Below are 18,645 nucleotides of genomic sequence, written 5' to 3' on the forward strand. Positions count from 1 at the left end.
TTTTGAAAAATAATAATAAAAATAAACCAAATAACCGGTTTGTAACCCGACCCGAATAACCGGTTTCTTCCAAAGTTAAAACAAAATTTGGTGGGAACCAGCAAACCATTTCCCGCCATTTCCCCAATTCTTCCAAACCCTAAAAATCTTCAAAAAATCAATTCACATCCTCTCATAACACTCTTCTTCTTCTTCTTCACACGATTCACACCTCCATAATCCACCGTAACAAACAGCTAACTGCAATGGATGTCATTGACAGATCACAGAAGAATAAACCTTCAGCATCATCATCTGATGGTGTACGTTCAACTCTCCCGCTGTATCGTACGGCTCCCGTGCTCGAAGTCAGACTCGAAGACTTTGAGCGGTTCGCCGTTGACCGCCTTATAGGTTGTTATTACATTATTTTACTTTATTATTATTATTATTATTACAACTTTATATATTTTCACTCTTCGCTTTATTAATTACGCTCGTTTCTGCTAATTGAGTAGCTATTTGCTGTCGATTGGCCTTTAGGTTGTTATATTATATTATTATGCTCGTATATGTTAATTGAGTAGCTATTAGGTTACATTTAACTTTATATTTTTGCTCTTCAGTTTATATTATATGTTCGTAAATGTGAATTGAGTAACTATTTGCAGTCGTTTGGCTTTTAGGTTATATGAACTATATATTTTCACTCTTTGGTTTATTAATTATGCTCGTATATGCTAACTGAGTAGCTCTTTGTAGTCGATTGGCTTTTAGGTTACATTTAACTTTATATTTTCACTCTTCGGTTTATTAATTACGCTCGTGTATGTTAATTGAGTAGCTATTTGCAGTCGATTGGCTTTTAGGTTACATTTAACTTTATATTTTCACTCTTCGGTTTATTAATTACGCTCGTGGCTCGTGTATGATAATTAAGTAGCTATTTGCAGTCGATTGGCTTTTAGGTTACATTAACTTTATATTTTCACTCTTCGGTTTATTAGTTACGCTCGTGTATGCTAATTGAGTAGCTGTTTGCAGTCGATTGGCTTTTAGGTCACATTTAACTTATATTTTTGCTCTTCGGTTTATTAGTTACGCTCGTGTATGCAAATTGAGTAGCTGTTTGCAGTTGATTGGCTTTTAGGTTGTTACATTTAACTTTATATTTTTACTCTTCGGTTAATATGTTATGTTATCGTGTATGCAAATTGAGCAGCTATTTGAGGTCGATTGGCTTATAGGTTGTTACATTTAACTTTATATTTTCATTCTTCAGTTTATAAATTACGTTCGTTTATGTGAATTGAGTAGCTATTCGTGGTAGATTGGCTTTTAGGTTGTTACGCTATTTAATTACGCTCGTATATGTGAATTGAGTAGCTATTCGTGGTCGATTGGTTTTAGTCTGTTACATCATATGCAAATTGAGTAGCTATTTGCGGTTGATTGGCTTTTAGGTTGTTACATTATATGCAAATTGAGTAGCTATTTTCTGTCGATTGGCTTTTAAGTTGTTACATTATATGCAAATTGAGTAGTTATTTGCTGTCGATTGGCTTTTAGGTTACATTTAACTTTATATTTTCACTCTTTGATCTGTAAATTATGTCTGTGTTATCGTGTGTGCTAATTGAGTAGCTATATTCATGAAATACTGAATGCTCATATTGCTAGGTTTAGGATTTCTAACGATTTGCTGGTCATTGGCTTCTAGGTTAGATTTAACTTTATGTTTTCACTCTTCGATCTATTAAGTATTTTTCGTATATCCAAATTGAGTAGCTATTCGCTGTCGGTTGGCTTTTAGGTTATATTTAATTTTATATATTCGCTGTTCGGTTTATGTTTTTACTCTTTTATTTTTAAATTATGTTTGTATATTCAAATTTGAGTAGCTGGGTTCGCGAAATGCTGCATGCTCGCTCGTATTGCTATGGTTAGAATTTTGAACGATTCGTTGTCTATCAGCTTTTAGGTTACATTTAACTTTATGTTTTCACTCTCTGATATGTAAATTACTTTTGTCTAATGTCTATGCAAATTGAGTAGCTAGATTCACGAAATACTACTTGTTTGTATTGCTAGGATTAGGATTTCGAACAATTCGCTGTTTATCGGCTTTCAGGTTACATTTAACTTTATGTTTTCATTCTTCGGGATATAAATTACATTCGTATTTGCAAATTGAGTAGCTATTCACAATCTTTTGGCTTTTAGGCTGTTACATCTAACTTTACATTTTCACTATCCGATCTGTAAATTACTTTTGTTGATTGTTGCTGTAGCAGTTAATGTTATGCAAATTGAGTAGCTAGATTCATGAACTCGTTTACAATTGATAATTATTGTAATTGGACACAAAACTACATGTTTTCATTTTTAGGTTAAATATTGTATTGACGAGGGGTGTAAAGCTCTAGCTCGGCTCGTTTTGAGTTCTTTTTTTAAATCTTGAGCTCAGCTCGTGAGTAGTTTGTTTAAGGTCTGGCTCGGCTTGTTTATCATTTATTAATTAATTTATATATGTTTCTATTTTTTTTAATCTCTTTTAAGAAAAACTACACACGAGCCTAAGCTTGGCTCGAGCTCGTGTAGTACCTTAAACGAGCCCAAGCTTGAATTGAACTAGTGTGAAAGTAATAGATAGATGTTTGAAAGAGGTGAAACTTAAAAATACACAAAGCTCGTTGAGCCTAAACGAGCTTCTTTTACAAGGCTCGAACTCAGGCTTGATAACTAAACAAGATTTATTTAGGCTTGGGCTTGGCTAGTTTCTAGTTCTTTTTCTAAAGCCTGAGCTCAGCTTGTGAGTTGTTGATTTAAGGTCTGGTTTGGCTTGTTTAATATTTTATTAATTAAATTACAATATACGTTTTTAATTATTTTTATCTAATTTGAGAAAAACCTTTGCCAAGTTAGCTTGGCTTGAGTTCGAGCTCAATAACTAAACGAGCTTTATTTGAGGCTCGGGCTAGGCTATTTTCTTTTCGACCTTTTTTAGCGATCTGATATCGAGTAGTGTGCGAGTGTTAATATTCATGTTTGTTAAACACAGTTCTCAGAGGGATATCTGATGGACTTGCTAGAGGGAAGAAGCCTGATGATATGGAGAAATTGGTCAGTGATAGTTTTCTGTATGTTTGCTATGTATTTTTTACTCTTCAAAACATGATGTTTATTATTTTTTAAACCAAGTAGGTGCGTGATCTATGGAAGGCCAATATGAGACATCCCCGTGCATCAGAAGATTTGAACAAAGATTTGATATCTCATTTTGTTTTGCGTCTCGTGTATTGTCGATCGTATGCTTTTGAACCTCACCATCTGTTTGTTTTCTTTGTGTTTTGACGTCTTATGTGAATTTTGAACCAATTGTGTAATCTTTATTTTGTGATATATTTCAGAGAAGAATTAAGGAAATGGTTTCTTTCAATGGAAACTACTCTTTTTCGGTACCGGTTTAAGCTTGAAAATTCTGATCATGTATGTTAATCAAGCTTTCTTTTGATACACGACGACATATGTATATATGATTAATCAAGCTCTTCTAGTTCTGATAATTATTGATGATTGGTGTTTTGAATTCCAGTTGGCATTAATGAATGAACTTGGCATTACATACGAGGTTGTCTCCGCAACAGAATTTGGGGTATTATTTTGTTACTCGTATAATTTTTATAATAACCAGTTCTATATGGTTTTTTTAGATTTTGTTTCATGCTTATGCGGCTAAAGTTTGACATAGGCCTGTAAATGAACTGGACGAACATGAACGGTGCATGTTCGTGTTCGTTTGTATAATTTTAAGCGAAACACACAATTGAACGCAAACAACTTATTGAACGTGGTTTTCTTGTTCGTGTTTGTTTATGTTCATTTGTTGATGCTATTAATGAATGGTTCATGAACGTGAATGAACAAACATAGATGAGCTAGAATCAATTAAAAGTAAATGTGAACAACAATGTGCTGGGCTTAAAAAGTTATCAAAACTAGACTAAATTGTAACGGGCTTAAAAACTTGAATGAATATATTAGCAAACGGAAATGAAAAAACTTAAACAAACATAAGCTAACAAACATAAATAAACACATGAACGGATTTAAATGAATGAACGTTCACGAACATAAATGAATGATAAACGTGGTTTTCTTGTCCGTGTTTGTTTATGTTTTTTTTGTTTAACTAATTGAACTATTACTTTGTTTTCTCAACAAACGAACTTCCTGTATAATGCTTGGTTCCATTACAGCCCTAGAGTCTAGTATTAGATACCAATTAACTATTCTGATGAAGCTAACATATTCTTTGTTTATGATTCATTTCAGGACAGTAATTTGCGTGAGAATTTGAACTTAGTTGCACGCTCAGTTAACCAACCTCTACCCACTCGTATGTGATAAATGCATTATCACCAATAATTTAATTTTAAGTTTTGCTTTCCTTGTTCAAGTGCTTTAACTTATTTTATTTTTGGTTTTCTTCATTGCAGCTGGTGGCTTATTTAAGGTACGCTGTCTAGTTGAACTTCCTGCATATTCAGTTATTCATTCAAGTTAGAAAATTATATTTTTCTAGAATCATATTTCATGTTGGATTCATTGCAACTGATGTAGGTTTCGTTTGAACAAGTTCCAGAACTTGTGGCAACTCGCAAAGTGTTCATCCAGAAAGGATATGCATATGTTGGTGTGAATCAGGTGAGTGAAACATTATTATTAGGGCTTTTTTTGTAACACTAATGTAGTACAAAAGATATATTATTAAGCAATGTTTTTATTGTTATTTAATTAGGTTGTCTCATTTGTTGTTCCACATTTCCGTAGCCATCTTTCGAAAGCTCTTGTTCTCACAAACAGGTTACTTTGGAACTTTGTGTCTCTTAGAAATAATTTTGGTGTCAAATATTATTACACAATTGTTTATGTTTGTTAATGGTATAATTGTTTAAATCAAATAATTTAGAATATCTTACGCATTAAAAAACAGTTTATGCAACTTTCAACCAGTTTTAGGTTCCATTTTTATAATCTATATTTTTAACTGTTTGAGTCATTGAAGTAAAAAACATAAGATTCCATGGAGTTTACTGAGTGCTAATCTTTTACTTCCCAGAAAGTGGACATCTATGATTAGGGAACAAGAAAAAGACCGTCTAACACCGGTGAGTTATAAATTTACTTTAATTATTTTTTTTTTCATTGAGTAAAAAGCTAATTATTTTCATTTGTTATGAATTAGATAGTTGAAGCTCTAGCCACTAGTTATCTAGGTCCTGATTATGGCCAGGTATGTTACCTAATTTTACTCTATTTTACTTCAAAATTGTAAAAGTCTTTACTTGATGTTTGATATTATTGTTATTATCTTAACAGGACAGAGAATTCGGTGAAATATCTTTAAAAGACATTGATCAAGTAGCAAGAACTTCATTTCCTTTGTGTATGCAGCACCTTTTCAACGCGGTGAGTAATATTATACAACTGGTCACTCATTTTTCATTTTAATTTAACAAGATTTTGTTTATATTTAATCTTCATTTTCACCAAATATTATCAGTTAAGAGAAGATCATCATTTGAAACATGGAGGGAGGATGCAACTAGGCTTATTTCTCAAGGTACTGTATTTTAAATTTTAATCTGGATAATATTGTGTTGTAACTCTAACCTTTGAACATTTTTCAGGGTGTCGGGTTGAAGTTAGACGATGCACTTGCATTTTGGAAAGCAGAGTTTTCTCAGAAGGTAAACACTGATTTATTTAAATATTATATACTGAATGATTTATATTTTCAAGTGTTAAGTGGATGTTTATTATTAATTTTAGGTTGGTTCTGAGAGATTTGACAAAGAATATGCATACGGCATACGTCACAATTATGGTAAAGAAGGAAAGAGAACTGTAAGTATCAACTTTAAGTCACCATGTTTGCCATTTGTTCTTTTCAAACGCGTTTAACATAATTTAAATATTATTTTTAGGATTACACACCTTATTCTTGTCAAAAGATTATCTTATCAACTCCTGGAGTTGGGGACCATCATGGTTGCCCTTATCGTCATTTTAGGTAAGTTCATTTACCAAATTTTTAAAATCACTTGGCTTGGATTGTCCTATAAACGAACCAAACAAGCACGAACAGGGCTTGTTTATGCTTGCTTGTTTAACTTTAACCAAACAAACAAACAAGCATGAACATTTTAAACAAAGAAATTTTCTTGTTCATGTTTGTTCATTAAGGAAATGAGCATGTTTGTTTCGTTTATGTTCATTCGTTTATATTCAATACGAAAATTAAAGAACATAAGTGAACGAAGAAATGAGTGTGCTTTTGTTTGTTTGTTCGTTTTCCTAACTTTGATTAGGTGATATGTTAGATGCATGAAGGGCCAGTCAGTATTGGTATAAATATAAATATATATGTAAACGAACATAAGCCTACAAACATAAATGGATGCTCACAAACGTAAATGAACAAATTTTTATGTTCATTTTCGTTCGTTTACTAATAAATAAACGACATAATCGAACTTCTCGTCGACATTCACAAACTCTTAATTGAATGTTCAGCTCGTTCAGACTTAACTTGGAACAATAAATCCCATAACGTTAGATTGCAAGTACTTCGAGCAACATTATTTAATTTTTTTTACATTATTGGAATACTTATAAGCTATTTTACCATTTTACCCTTGGTTTCGTGCCTGCAGTGAAGAAAATCTAAGGGCTGCTCTTGGTAACATGGGAGTAAGTAGCCGTGCGTTAGAAGATATTATTGAAAAGGCAAAAACTAGACATTATCAGGTCATAACCTCATTTTTATTGTAAGTTTCATTCTTTTACATGTTTTGAAGTATTAGTTTTTATAATATATGTGCAGTTGGCATGCACTTTGACATTCGAAGCGCTTCATAACACATCTTGTGATGCTGGAATCAACCATCCGAATCAGTACTTTAGTGAAAGCCAAAAGATCCTGAAAGAAAAGGTAACATTTATTAATAAACGTTCGTTAAGTATCTATAATTGGCTACATTGTTTAAAATACCTTTGTTTTTTCTTTTTGTTGCAGAATACGTCAACGGCTTGATGCGTGATATTATCATATTCTGCCGGTGTTATGTTGTACAATGGCAGTGTAAGTATCAATTCTAGGCCTGTAAACGAACTGAACGAACATGAACAAGGGCATGCTTGTGTTCGTTCATTTAACTTTAAACGAACAGTAACTTAATCAAACACATATTTTGTGTTTGTGCTCGTTTATTTGAAAAATGAATATGTTCGTGTTCGTTTGTTTAAAATCTAAACAGAACAGTTCACAAACATAAATGAACAAAGATAAACAAACATAAATGAACATATTTGAACAAATGTATATGAACAAAAAAACATGAACAAACGTATATGAACACACTTGAATGAACACAAATGAACAAATATAAAACCATTTAAGTAGATAACTCTTCCGGATAATGTTTAATTACTTGCTATTAATATGTAAACGAACATAAATGAACATAAATAAACAAATGTTCACAAACATATATGAACGAGCGAAACATGTGTTTATGTTCGTTCATTTATTAGATAAACAAACTTCCTGCCAAATGTTTGGTTCGTTTGCAGGCTTAATCAATTCATCTTGTAACCTCTATTGATGTTAACAAGTTTTTTGATATACTACCATTTAATTGATATTTAATATTAATGATTTTATATACAGGTGGTCATTCGAGTCGCATTGTGTGGATCCGTATTACTATATTTATGCACATGTAAATGAGTTTTAACTAGTATTTTGTTTGAGTGATTAGTAATATATCTAGGAACCTCTTAATTAAATGCACTTTTAAGCAAATTAAAGAGTTTGATTTCTGCTTGGTTCGTTTTAAGTTACAACGGCTAAAACTCGTCCTTGCCTTGTCGTTTACCTTTCGGCCCACCTTTTTTTGATTCTCATAGGCTTATATCCGTAGCCCAATGCTAGGAGTAAATGGTTTATTAACATATACAACACTTATAAACTTAATATTAACATACAACCAATGTCTTCAGACCCGGCCCGGGCGTTGACCCGGACGTCTTACCGGGTCAAAGGTTGGACCAGTGTTTGACCCGGATGACGTCATAAAGAATTTAAATATATATATATTTATATAATTCATATACATATAAAAATTAATAATAACAAAAAATAATAATAATAACAAACTTTAATGTTTATTTATGTTTCATACATTGTTTTTTGAATATATATGATATATATTTGATCAATAAAGCTTGATTGGTTGGCTCATGGGTAATTATTAAAGCTTCTATCTAGGAAATGACCTAAGTTTGAATCTCACCATACACATTTCATTTTAGATTTAATAAAAAATGGGTTTTACCGGTCAACCCGCTGGGTCACCGGGTCCGGGCCGACTGCCACCCCGCCAGACCCGGCCGGGTTTTTCAAAAATGGGTCAAATGCCTCACCCGGCCCGGTTCTGAGACCGGGTTCCGGTCGGACCGGTTCGACCGGCTGGGCCAGGACGGGTTTCAAAACAGTGCATACAACCATACGAGTCTATAGATGCTCCTGCAATGGTTTTTGGATGACAACCATCATAATGTTAGACCAATATCTATTCTATATATAAAGCATGAGTTGAGGACCTCTTGAATTTTAAGAGGTTCCAAACTTGCTGCTTTAAGGGTGTGTTTGGGATTCCTTATTTCCTTCTCCTTATAACTTATTGTGATAGAATAAGTTATTTTTGTGTGTTTGGCAATACAAAAGTCCTTTTTTTATTTCTCCTAGGCTAAACTATAAGCTTTCAATAAGTTAGGATTTCCCAACTTATCTCCTTATCAATATCATACTTCCCATTACACCCTCATCAACCCAGCTCCATCTGCAACGCTCCTACTGCTCTATGACACATGTATCTATGGGTTTGCTTGCTGCCTCTACGATTCAAAACCCCAAAACCTCTCATATCTGCACTCTCTCTATAGCTCGCTTGGATGTTAGGTATGCTTGTTGATTTTAGTTCCAGTTGTTTCTAATTTTAGAGATCCGATTGGGGTTTTCTAACAAGTGTATCTTTGATTGTTGTAATGTAGAGTTTTATATTTAGGACTTTATTTTGTTGGCTTTTGAGGTCTATGTCCATTGATTTCATACATTCTGGAAATTTATTTTATCCAATTCATATCATTATACCTCTGTATGAGCATTAGCTAATCAACTATATTAATCGTTATATTTTTTTTATTTTGTTGCTTCAATTCATAGAGAGGCCAGATGGGTTAGCTGTTGCTTCAATACATAAATGTCCTTTTTAGTCTTTTAACATCAATAAGTTAAGCCAAACACTTTTAAAAAAATAACTTACTGTCTTATGTTAATCCAAACACTTTTTTGAAAACTCCTTATTGAAAAACCATAAGACCTTTTTACCTTATAACAAAAAGACCTTTTCCCTCTAAATAAGAAATCCCAAACACACCCTAAGTACAAACCACAATGCATTTAATTAAGATATTTTAGGGGCAATTTTGTCTTTTGACAATTTTGTCTTTTAGCAAAAATAATGTACGGTTGATTTTAATTTATTCAATAATAATTATAAATTTGGTAGTTGGTTTAAAATAAAGGATTTTAATTTACATATAAACCCTTTATTTTAAACCAACTACCCTCATGACGTTTGAACGTTTATAATTTTTTCACACGTTAATATTATTTAAAAAACATTATACCATAAAAACGAGTATTTTATTCTCTTTATTTTGTGTATGGTATTGCTATATTTTTTTTCATTTAAAAAACTTAATGTGTTACGTGATTACCATTAAGAACTAGCAAAATAGGTCGGGCGGGTTCGTCGTTCGGGTCATAGGTCTAAAAGGTTAAGGTCGGAATGGGTAGATACACAAAAGGTTAATTTGGTTTGACTCGGGACGGGTTCGGTCAAAAGGGGTTAAATCAGTACGGATTTCGGGTTATAACATTGTTAGGCGGAACGGGTGGCTGGTCAAGACTCATTCAATGTAGTGTTGCGTGTGCACCGACACCTGATTGCGCGCGTACAGTCGTTTGACGTGCTTACTGACACCGTACACCAGTTGAGCTTCCAATGCCGCATTACGAGCATATTATCGTCGAATTACGCGTATACTGTTGTGAAGTCACGCACTTACTGAAATGGTAACACGGTTATGCGTTCGATGTCATGTTTGCGAACATACCCCGCTGCATCGTGCGGGCACCATGCTAGTATTAACATATACAACAGTTATAAACTTAATATTAATATATATAACATTGATAAACATAAAAATGTATTTCTGTTTTATAATTGTGATATTGTGTGAAATGTGAAAATTAGTACAAAGGAATATAAGTGTATGTAATTGAATGAATAATTGCTTTTGTTTGGTAAGCTTATTTGCTTTTGGTTTTCAAAAAATCAAATAAGCAATTTTAAGAAGTTCAGCCAAACAACCCATAATGGTTTGTATTCAAATTGAGACCCTTAGAAAGTTTCCGAATAATTCTTGCCACAAGTGTAGTACGAGCCTGATATATTCTCTTGCCTCATGCTTAACCTAGCTAGCGTTTAACTCAAGGTTATTATAGAACTAGGGATGTCAATGAGTCAGGTTTAGGTAATCCCACACCCATACCCTATTATAAAATCTTGTCACAAACCCGTCCCAAACCATACTGATTTATATTGGGTAATTACTTGTTGGGTATCGAGTAAACCCATGGGTTTTCGGGTATACCCGTTAAATTATTAAAAATTCCCATTGTATATACCCAACTCAAAGCTCGTCGGGTACCTATCGGGTTTCACTGATAACTAATCAACTACATAGGAAAACCGTTAATCAAATACATAAAATGAAGCCTGTTTATAACCAAAGCTCTCCTATAGATTTTTTTTTTTAAAACTTGACATTTGAAGAAACCCATGAATAGATAAAAAAGTTTTTTCATATATAGAAAGTGGTCCATGTGTTAATATGTGACATGGTGGGCCCACAAGTATCTTCTACCACTCACTCATCTAGTGTCATCCAATCATTCTCAATATTATTTACCACACACAACCTTAGAAACTACAAATTAATATCCCAAAACAATCCAACCATTATCTACTATGAATAGATACACAATCTAAGGACCTAAGCTCAAAATAATGCCACATGGGGAGTTTGTATGCAGAAAATGTTTTGAATTTGAATTTATTAGGTATCAAATAATTGATCCATTGTCGGCAGTAGTAGGTGGGGACCAGTTCTAATAATTTAGAAACCGGTTTTGGGTTTCGTCAACAAATCGATAACCGGGTTGGTTAAGAACCGGTTCCGGTATGATCAGAATTTTATCGGGTTATGATCGGTTTTGCTTGGTTTTTATCGGGTTTTCGTTGTGTCGGGTCTGGAACCGGGTTTTATATGTAGTGGTGTACCTAAAAAGTGATTGCTACGTCAATGCCATATAGGTAGGGGGCTTTTAGTAAATTTTCAACAATTTCAACAAGTGTGTAATGGTTTCACTAAAACAACTTAAACACAGAAAATAAATTATAAAAGAAAGCGGAAGACGTGGCTATTAGCTAGAAAAATAGGTTAAAAAAGATGTTTCACTCTCTCTAGCGCCGGTTACCAGACGAACGCTTTATTCCCTTGCCGCCCGATAAGAGATGGACGGGTGCTCCTCTTTAATACCCTAAAACCATTCTTTTAAATAGTTTATAAAAGGTGATTGATGATTAAGTATGATAGATTGAGGGGCCCACAAAACAACTACATTTCATTAGGTACTAGTAGCTAGTACTCGATTTTGGGTACCCAATTTATGGTTAAACAACGAACGAGTAATCGACGTTGTTCTCTCTTTAGAATACCATACCTGCATCCTGGTACTCGTAGGCGCCAACCAACAGCCGAGTCTAATAATTACAATGAACCAACTTACCGATTGATAAATAAATTTATTCTCAGTTATAGTAAAATAATTGTGACTTTTGTTTTTGTCCATCACTAGATGCACATGTATTATACATAAACTAAAGGTGTTATATGGTCTATAAATGATACTTAGGGACACACCACAAATATATACAAACATGATATCCAAAAAAAAACACCTTAAATAATAAAACTACTTTGATTCACAAATGACAAAGTCACAAACCCATGTAATGTTAATCATACATGTAACATCATGTTGTTATATTATCAGGAAATACAAATCATAACATTTAATCTTAAATTGTACAATGCCTATTGCCTATAACACATGAGTTGCATAACTCTCATATAATCATTTAAAATATTGCGTCAACCAAAGGTAACTGATCGTTCATTATGAGTTAATGGTACATCCGAATGAAAGTAAATCAAGTATAACACAACATTTTATCATCCAACGTCTATGATAACGTTCTATATTTTTCTTTCAAACAAAAGCAAGGGCAAAAACACTACGAACTCAACAAGCAATTTAAAAACCCTTAGAAATAAGACATTTTGTTTTAATTAGCTAATGTAGAGATGGATCTTCACAGCAAACATGAAGAGACACACGAAGCCAAAGAAAAGCAACGTATGTAACAAGACAGCTGCTCCACTTGTTTGAAAGTTACCAAACTCAACACAACGTCTCTGTCCTGGAAGCTGAAACAGTAGCCCTGGTGTGAACAACACGAAAAGCACCACGGAAACGAAAACCGGACCCCAATCCAACATCTTAGTATAAAGTAAAAACAAAACTATATTAGTTATGTTTGTTGGATGGTTTGAAATGATATTATATGTACATGAGATAAAGAGGGGCATAGACTTTGGTGAGAAGCAAAGGGATTGAGATTCACTGCCAAACATGTGACAAGATCTTGTTTTCACAACTTGTTTTTCACTATTTATTTTATGTACCAAAAGCTAGTAAAAATTTATAATTTACATATGCATTACAATTTTAGCACTATTATAACAAGATTTTTATGTAACTAAAGCTATGATATATTTAGGATACATTTTTACTTTTACATTTACCTATTATATATGCTGCAATATATAACTATTTGGTGGACATGGTCATATAATTGATGATAGGGGTGTGCAAGAAACAGAAAAAACCAATTCGGAACCGAAAAAACTGAAAAATCAAAACCAAAAAAACCGAACCGAAACAAAAACTGACGGTTTGGTTTTATGTTTTTGTAAAAACCGAACTAACGGGTCGATTTTGGTTTTGCATATAATAAAAACCGAACCGAACCGAAATCCTAAATTTTTGGCTTTTTATATCTTATATTAAGTAATTTATAAGAATTTAATAAACATGTAAATATTCTATTATTTTACAATTAACAAAATTATTTATACATAAATTAATTATTTTTTGAAAACATTTTTTTGACCTAAAGTTTTCAAGATCAAATGACAAAAACCGAATAAACCGAACCGAAACCAAAATGAAAACCGAAAAACGAAACCGAAAAACCAAAACCAAGCAGTTTTAAATACTCCAAAAACCGAAGTTTTGGTTTTCGGTTCGGTTTTAACCAAAAACTGCATCAAACCGCATCACACACCCATAATTGATGTTGAGAATGTATGCATCCACAAGTGTGTAATAACACTTAAGGTCTTTTGACGAATAGTAACATTATGAATATTTTATCTATTTATTGTATCATTTGGAAGTAGACAAGTCTAAAATCGAAAATAAAAGTGTGATAACAAGTATATATTTTTGGATCTATAATAAATTATCATAAGATATCATTATATAGTCTTTCTTTCTTTTTTTTTCCACCGGTTTAAACCAATTAGGAATTAGAATATCTCGAAGGGCGTATAATTCTCGAAAGTGTATGGCCTTCGAGTATAAGATTGTAGGTTTTAGTCTCACTTGAGAAATGAAATAAAATAAGAGTAAAAAGAGATATTGGTTGTTAAAAAAATAAAAAAAAAAATCTTTTGCATATTGTAAGAAAAACTCATGTTTCCAATAAAAAAATGTATATGTTTTCTAAAAATATTATTAGAAATTGAAAGTTTAAACCTTTGTTTAAAAATTCATGTTTTATAAAAGAATCACATTTTCTACTTGGTAAAAAAAAATTGGGTTTGGAAAGTTAAAATTCATGTTCTAACTCATTTTCTTGATCATAACTTCATTACTCATTTTCTTGATCATTAGTTATTATTACTAGAGGTGCATAAAAAACCCGTATTCGGAACCGGTTTTTTATACCCCGGGTATTCTATATCCGAAACCTGAACCGACCCTACCCGTAGGATGGATAAGGTATACATTTTGAGCTCAATACACGTACCCGGAACCGTACCCGATTTACACGCGTAAATACCCGGACTCGGTCATACCCTATATCCATACCCGGTTATACCCGATACCAATTTTCTAATACCTAAAATAATACATGAGTTTTTATGTTATATTTTTATGTTTACCTCACAACTATTATGTTTATGTATAGCAAAAAGTTGACCGTTACAACCGCTTCCGAGGTGCTTGATGTGCTAATAGCTGCTGACAAGTTTGAAGTTGCTTCTTGCATAAGACATTGCGGCCGCGTATTAAGAACTTTGCCGATGAGACCTGAATCTGTACCAGTTTATCTTAATCTTCCTTCCACTATCTTAACTGCCAAAGCATTTCAGCCGCTAACTGTTGCCGCCAAGCAGTTTTATGCTGTCCATTACAAAGACATAATCAAGTATTTCGGCTTCCTCAAAGTTAAATTAAAATATTTATTTATTAGTGAATAATATGATATTTTGTTAACAATGGCAGATTTAAAGATGCAACTGTTGGATTGCCGCTTGCTGCTGTTGAGGCAATTATAGCTAGTGATGATCTTCGCGTGTTCTCTGAAGACATGGTTTACCGTTTTGTCCTCAGGTGGGCCTTGGCCCACTACCCTAACAAAAAGGAGCGCCGAGAAATCATCATGACTCGTCTTGCAAAGTTTATTCGTTTCCCTCTCATCACACGTAGAAAGATTACACAAGTCCTCAGTTGCAAGGAGTTCGATCCTGAATTTGCTGAAAAGGTAGTAAACGAAGCACTCTCTTTCAAAGCTGAGATCCCAAACACGCGGCATAGATGTATCAGGGATAAAAACTCTATTATTAATCGTTGGTTCGTGGAACGGGCCTATTTAAGCCTACCCACTAAGATGGTTGAATATAAACAACCAAGGCCGTACTGTGTGGTGTACTTTAATTTAAAACATGACGTGTGTGCAAAGTTATTTCCATCGAGGACGGTTGGTTTTGAAGCATTTAACTTGGGTACTCACAATCATCAATGGTTTCTCTTAGCGGCCCGATGTTTTAACACAGAAAGTTTCGGGCTTCATATATGTATGAATCATGGGGAAAAGGAAAGGGTTCCTTCGCATTTGAGTATGAGTTTTCAGCAAGGTCTAAGTACAGCTACGAGTATGTTAGTAAGCACAGAGGAAATTATACATTTAAGAATGGTGTGGGAGTTGGTACCCCAAATTTGTTCGGAGTTCCGTGGACTACGTTTATTGGAGACGATAATGATTATTTCATTGATGGTGTTCTTCATCTTAGGGCTGAGGTTGCTGAGATTTGTTGAGAAACTAACAAAATCATCTTTTCGATGTCATGTAATCTTGGACGGAAAGTATGTAATGGTTTTCATTATAGTTGGTTGGTTAATTTTAGTTGTATGTTATAAAATGTTATTTTCTGCATTATTATTATTCTATTAAAGTAGAGAACTTTTTATTTAGTGTTTGTTTGGGCTGCTTCATGCGCTCTGGACTTAGGTGATTATGTGCTTCTTTTGATCATATTCTGTAAAAGTTGAGTGTAGGCTGTTGCCATTATCTGCGCCTTTGGCTTATAGTTGAATGGGGTCGCTGCACTGTTGGATCATGTGTGTGTTTTGACTTGTAAAACATCATCGTATTTTGATTGCGTTTTTGTTCCTTTATTTTATGTGAGGATGGTCATGCATAATTGTTGGTAAATTGCTTCACCTGATTTGAGTTCTTTGCTTGTTGTTGCCATGTGTGTATCCGGTTACACACATGCATTGGACGAGAGCAACTGATCTCGTCCATGGTCCCACTCTTTCAAGATTGCTCGAAACAATGCTTGTAGTTGTAGTATTAAAAGGATATAATCCCACAGTTGAAAGCAAATCACACCTTCAAACACCACAAAACCAAAGACTTTTCACTTTAAGCATGGAGGATGTAGAATATGGTCTAAGAACAAGAAGCTTTAGGAGTAAAGATTACACCAGTAGAAGGGTATTCTTGAGAAGTTATCCTCTATATTTTGATAACAAAGAAGATCATCAAGAAAAACACGGTGATCATGGGCTAGGAGGTGCGATTGTTTCGTTCTAATTCTATGATTCTTTGATGCGTTGTTTATTAGTTTGTTTGTTTCAAGCGTCCCGTTATGACTATTGTATTTAAAAACATGTGAGTCTGATCATGGTGATGACAATAAGAAAGAGAAGAGGATTATGAAGAAAGAAGCAATAAAGAAGATAATTAAGCTTAAGCTATAAACCCAACTCAACTTGAGTATTCACGTGTTGACACTAACACGAAATGAACAAAATCATGGTAGACGCAGAAGCATGGCCCAAACTCAACTCGAGTATTCATGTGTTGACACTAACATGCCCAAGACCAAAATTATATTTTATAACTTGAGACCATGATTCATCAGTTTGACTCAAACTTGAAATTTACAATGAGTACCTGCATCAAGAAATTTATACATCTTTAACTTGAAAAGGTATGCAACTACTTTTTACCCTTATTGATGAACACACATGTAATATTATTTACATAAAAGTCCTTTTTCACATCATTAAATCACTATGTTTAAAAGGCATGGAATATTATATTTAAACATAGTGATAACAATGCCCTAGGTTTGTTTGATGGTTCACTGGTTAACTTAGCTCACGCACTAACCGCAAGACTGCTTGCTAGTTACTTCTTGTCCCAAACCAATCAACCCGACTCGCATAGGTGTTATCAGTCTTACCGTATGATTCTCACCTTTTTTTTCACCTTCGGTCTTTCGTCATCAAAATGCAATCCACCGCTGTCAAATTACGTATCGAGTGTGTTGTTTAAAACTAATACATGTGATCTTTCAAGTATGTAAAACTTAGAAACACCCGCTCGATCCCCGACCCGGCTACTTTCGAGATTCTTTTTTTATTGATCCAGGCTCAAGTAACTCGCGTCACATGTGCCCTGGGTCATCTGCACCCCAGCGGTGATTAGAAAAGTAACAAGACACGTTAAATCAAAAACAATCGAGCTCGTCGATGTCGCAAACGGAGGTTTAAACACGCATTTCAGACTCTCTTTTACCATTGTTCCGACTATAAATAATATGTAAGAATATTGTTCAGTCATTTGCCAAGCTAAATTAACCTAAGGTTGATTTATGAGCATTTGATAATTAGTTTCTAGGTTGTGGGTGAAATATAGATTTTGCCCTTATTAACTTATTAAATACCAATACGAGTTCACTACCTTTCTTCAAACTTTGTTTTAACATATTATAGGCTAGGCTCGTCTAGACTCGGCTTAGTTAAACTCGTAACGTTTAACACAAACTTAAACCACGTCCTTAAAACGACATTATGACACCGATGATGTTATCATCACACTCACAAAAGGTAAAATTTATGGAATAAAGTGTTACGGACTATTGTTGATGGTCAACTAACAATCGTATAGCATATGGAAAAGACTAAACGATGCTAAATAATATAGATACGATTAGATCACATGGGTCGTTTGTAGCAAGATTAGGATAAAAAGGTTGCATATGCCAATACGATCCCATCACATGTCACGATTTTATTATGATCTAAACTATTTTTTTACAATATAAGAGTTGTTTTTTCTTTTCTCAAATATATGAAGTTGATAACCGTAAAGGTTAGGCTAAGGGGTGCAAACGAGCTTAGGTCGAGCTTTGGCCCGTGAAAGATTTTTCACAAATTATTTAATAAATAATAAACAAGCCAAGCTCGAGATTGAAAAAATGACTCACAAGCCGAGCTCGAGGTTTAGAAAATGAGCTGGCCTCGAGCTCTTGTGAGTCAAAAACAAGTCGATCTCGAACCTAGTTGAGCTCGGGCTCAGCTCGGGTCGTACACAACCCGTAATTAAGCTAGAAATGTAACAAATGATCGATATTATTTGTTTGGTCTTAACAACACACTTTTGCTTGTTTATCCATGCGAACTTGTTATATTTTAACTCGACCTTATATGAACAAATAATGCTCGACCTCTTGAAGCCGGGTCATACCATAGCTACACTACTTCATTTGATTTTACACCATCAAACAACCGTCCACAAAGCACTTAGACCGTCGTCTGGACCAAAGAAGTCCAACATTGAATATTATTTGAGTCATTTGAACAATATCTTGCACACAACCTTCTAACCAAAGGGGTTCAAACTTAAAATTATTGATCTGAACAGTTGATATCAGATATCGGGACGACTATTCTGTCCATAAACAATCAAACTATAAAAGCATATTTTTATTTTCAAAACGATCGTCCGAGTGTCCGACCCCTATCCGAATGGTCGTTTGAAACAA

The 18,645-nt window shown here is 33.8% G+C and overlaps 2 protein-coding genes and 1 pseudogene across 3 annotated transcripts; 2 read left to right on the forward strand and 1 right to left on the reverse strand.

Annotated features, from left to right (window-relative positions):
• The first annotated feature begins 222 nt into the window (after positions 1-222).
• On the forward strand, positions 223-7,833 carry LOC143615880 (putative DNA primase large subunit). The gene is made up of 20 exons (XM_077088884.1): positions 223-393; positions 3,041-3,102; positions 3,184-3,287; positions 3,390-3,468; positions 3,575-3,634; positions 4,315-4,378; positions 4,479-4,495; positions 4,603-4,686; positions 4,781-4,845; positions 5,102-5,150; positions 5,228-5,275; positions 5,362-5,451; positions 5,546-5,605; positions 5,673-5,732; positions 5,815-5,889; positions 5,970-6,055; positions 6,699-6,792; positions 6,869-6,976; positions 7,061-7,126; positions 7,715-7,833. The coding sequence occupies exons 1-19, from the start codon at positions 246-248 to the stop codon at positions 7,076-7,078; spliced, it is 1,371 nt and encodes a 456-aa protein (XP_076944999.1). The 5' UTR covers positions 223-245; the 3' UTR covers positions 7,079-7,126; positions 7,715-7,833.
• A 4,695-nt stretch (positions 7,834-12,528) lies between these two features.
• Positions 12,529-12,976, reverse strand: LOC143615881 (uncharacterized). The gene has a single exon (XM_077088885.1). It carries the CDS (start codon positions 12,871-12,873, stop codon positions 12,529-12,531), a length of 345 nt encoding a protein of 114 aa, XP_076945000.1. The 5' UTR covers positions 12,874-12,976.
• Positions 12,977-14,487: 1,511 nt separating this feature from the next.
• On the forward strand, positions 14,488-15,625 carry LOC143615882 (BTB/POZ domain-containing protein POB1 pseudogene; annotated as a pseudogene). Its single transcript, XR_013150559.1, has 2 exons — positions 14,488-14,735; positions 14,813-15,625. The product of XR_013150559.1 is annotated as a BTB/POZ domain-containing protein POB1 pseudogene (transcript).
• Positions 15,626-18,645: the final 3,020 nt, after the last annotated feature.

The sequence above is a fragment of the Bidens hawaiensis genome, unplaced genomic scaffold (assembly GCF_021521415.1).
Source record: "Bidens hawaiensis isolate Kalapana, Puna unplaced genomic scaffold, B.hawaiensis_p1.1 tig00044786_1, whole genome shotgun sequence".
Classification (NCBI taxonomy): domain Eukaryota; kingdom Viridiplantae; phylum Streptophyta; class Magnoliopsida; order Asterales; family Asteraceae; genus Bidens; species Bidens hawaiensis.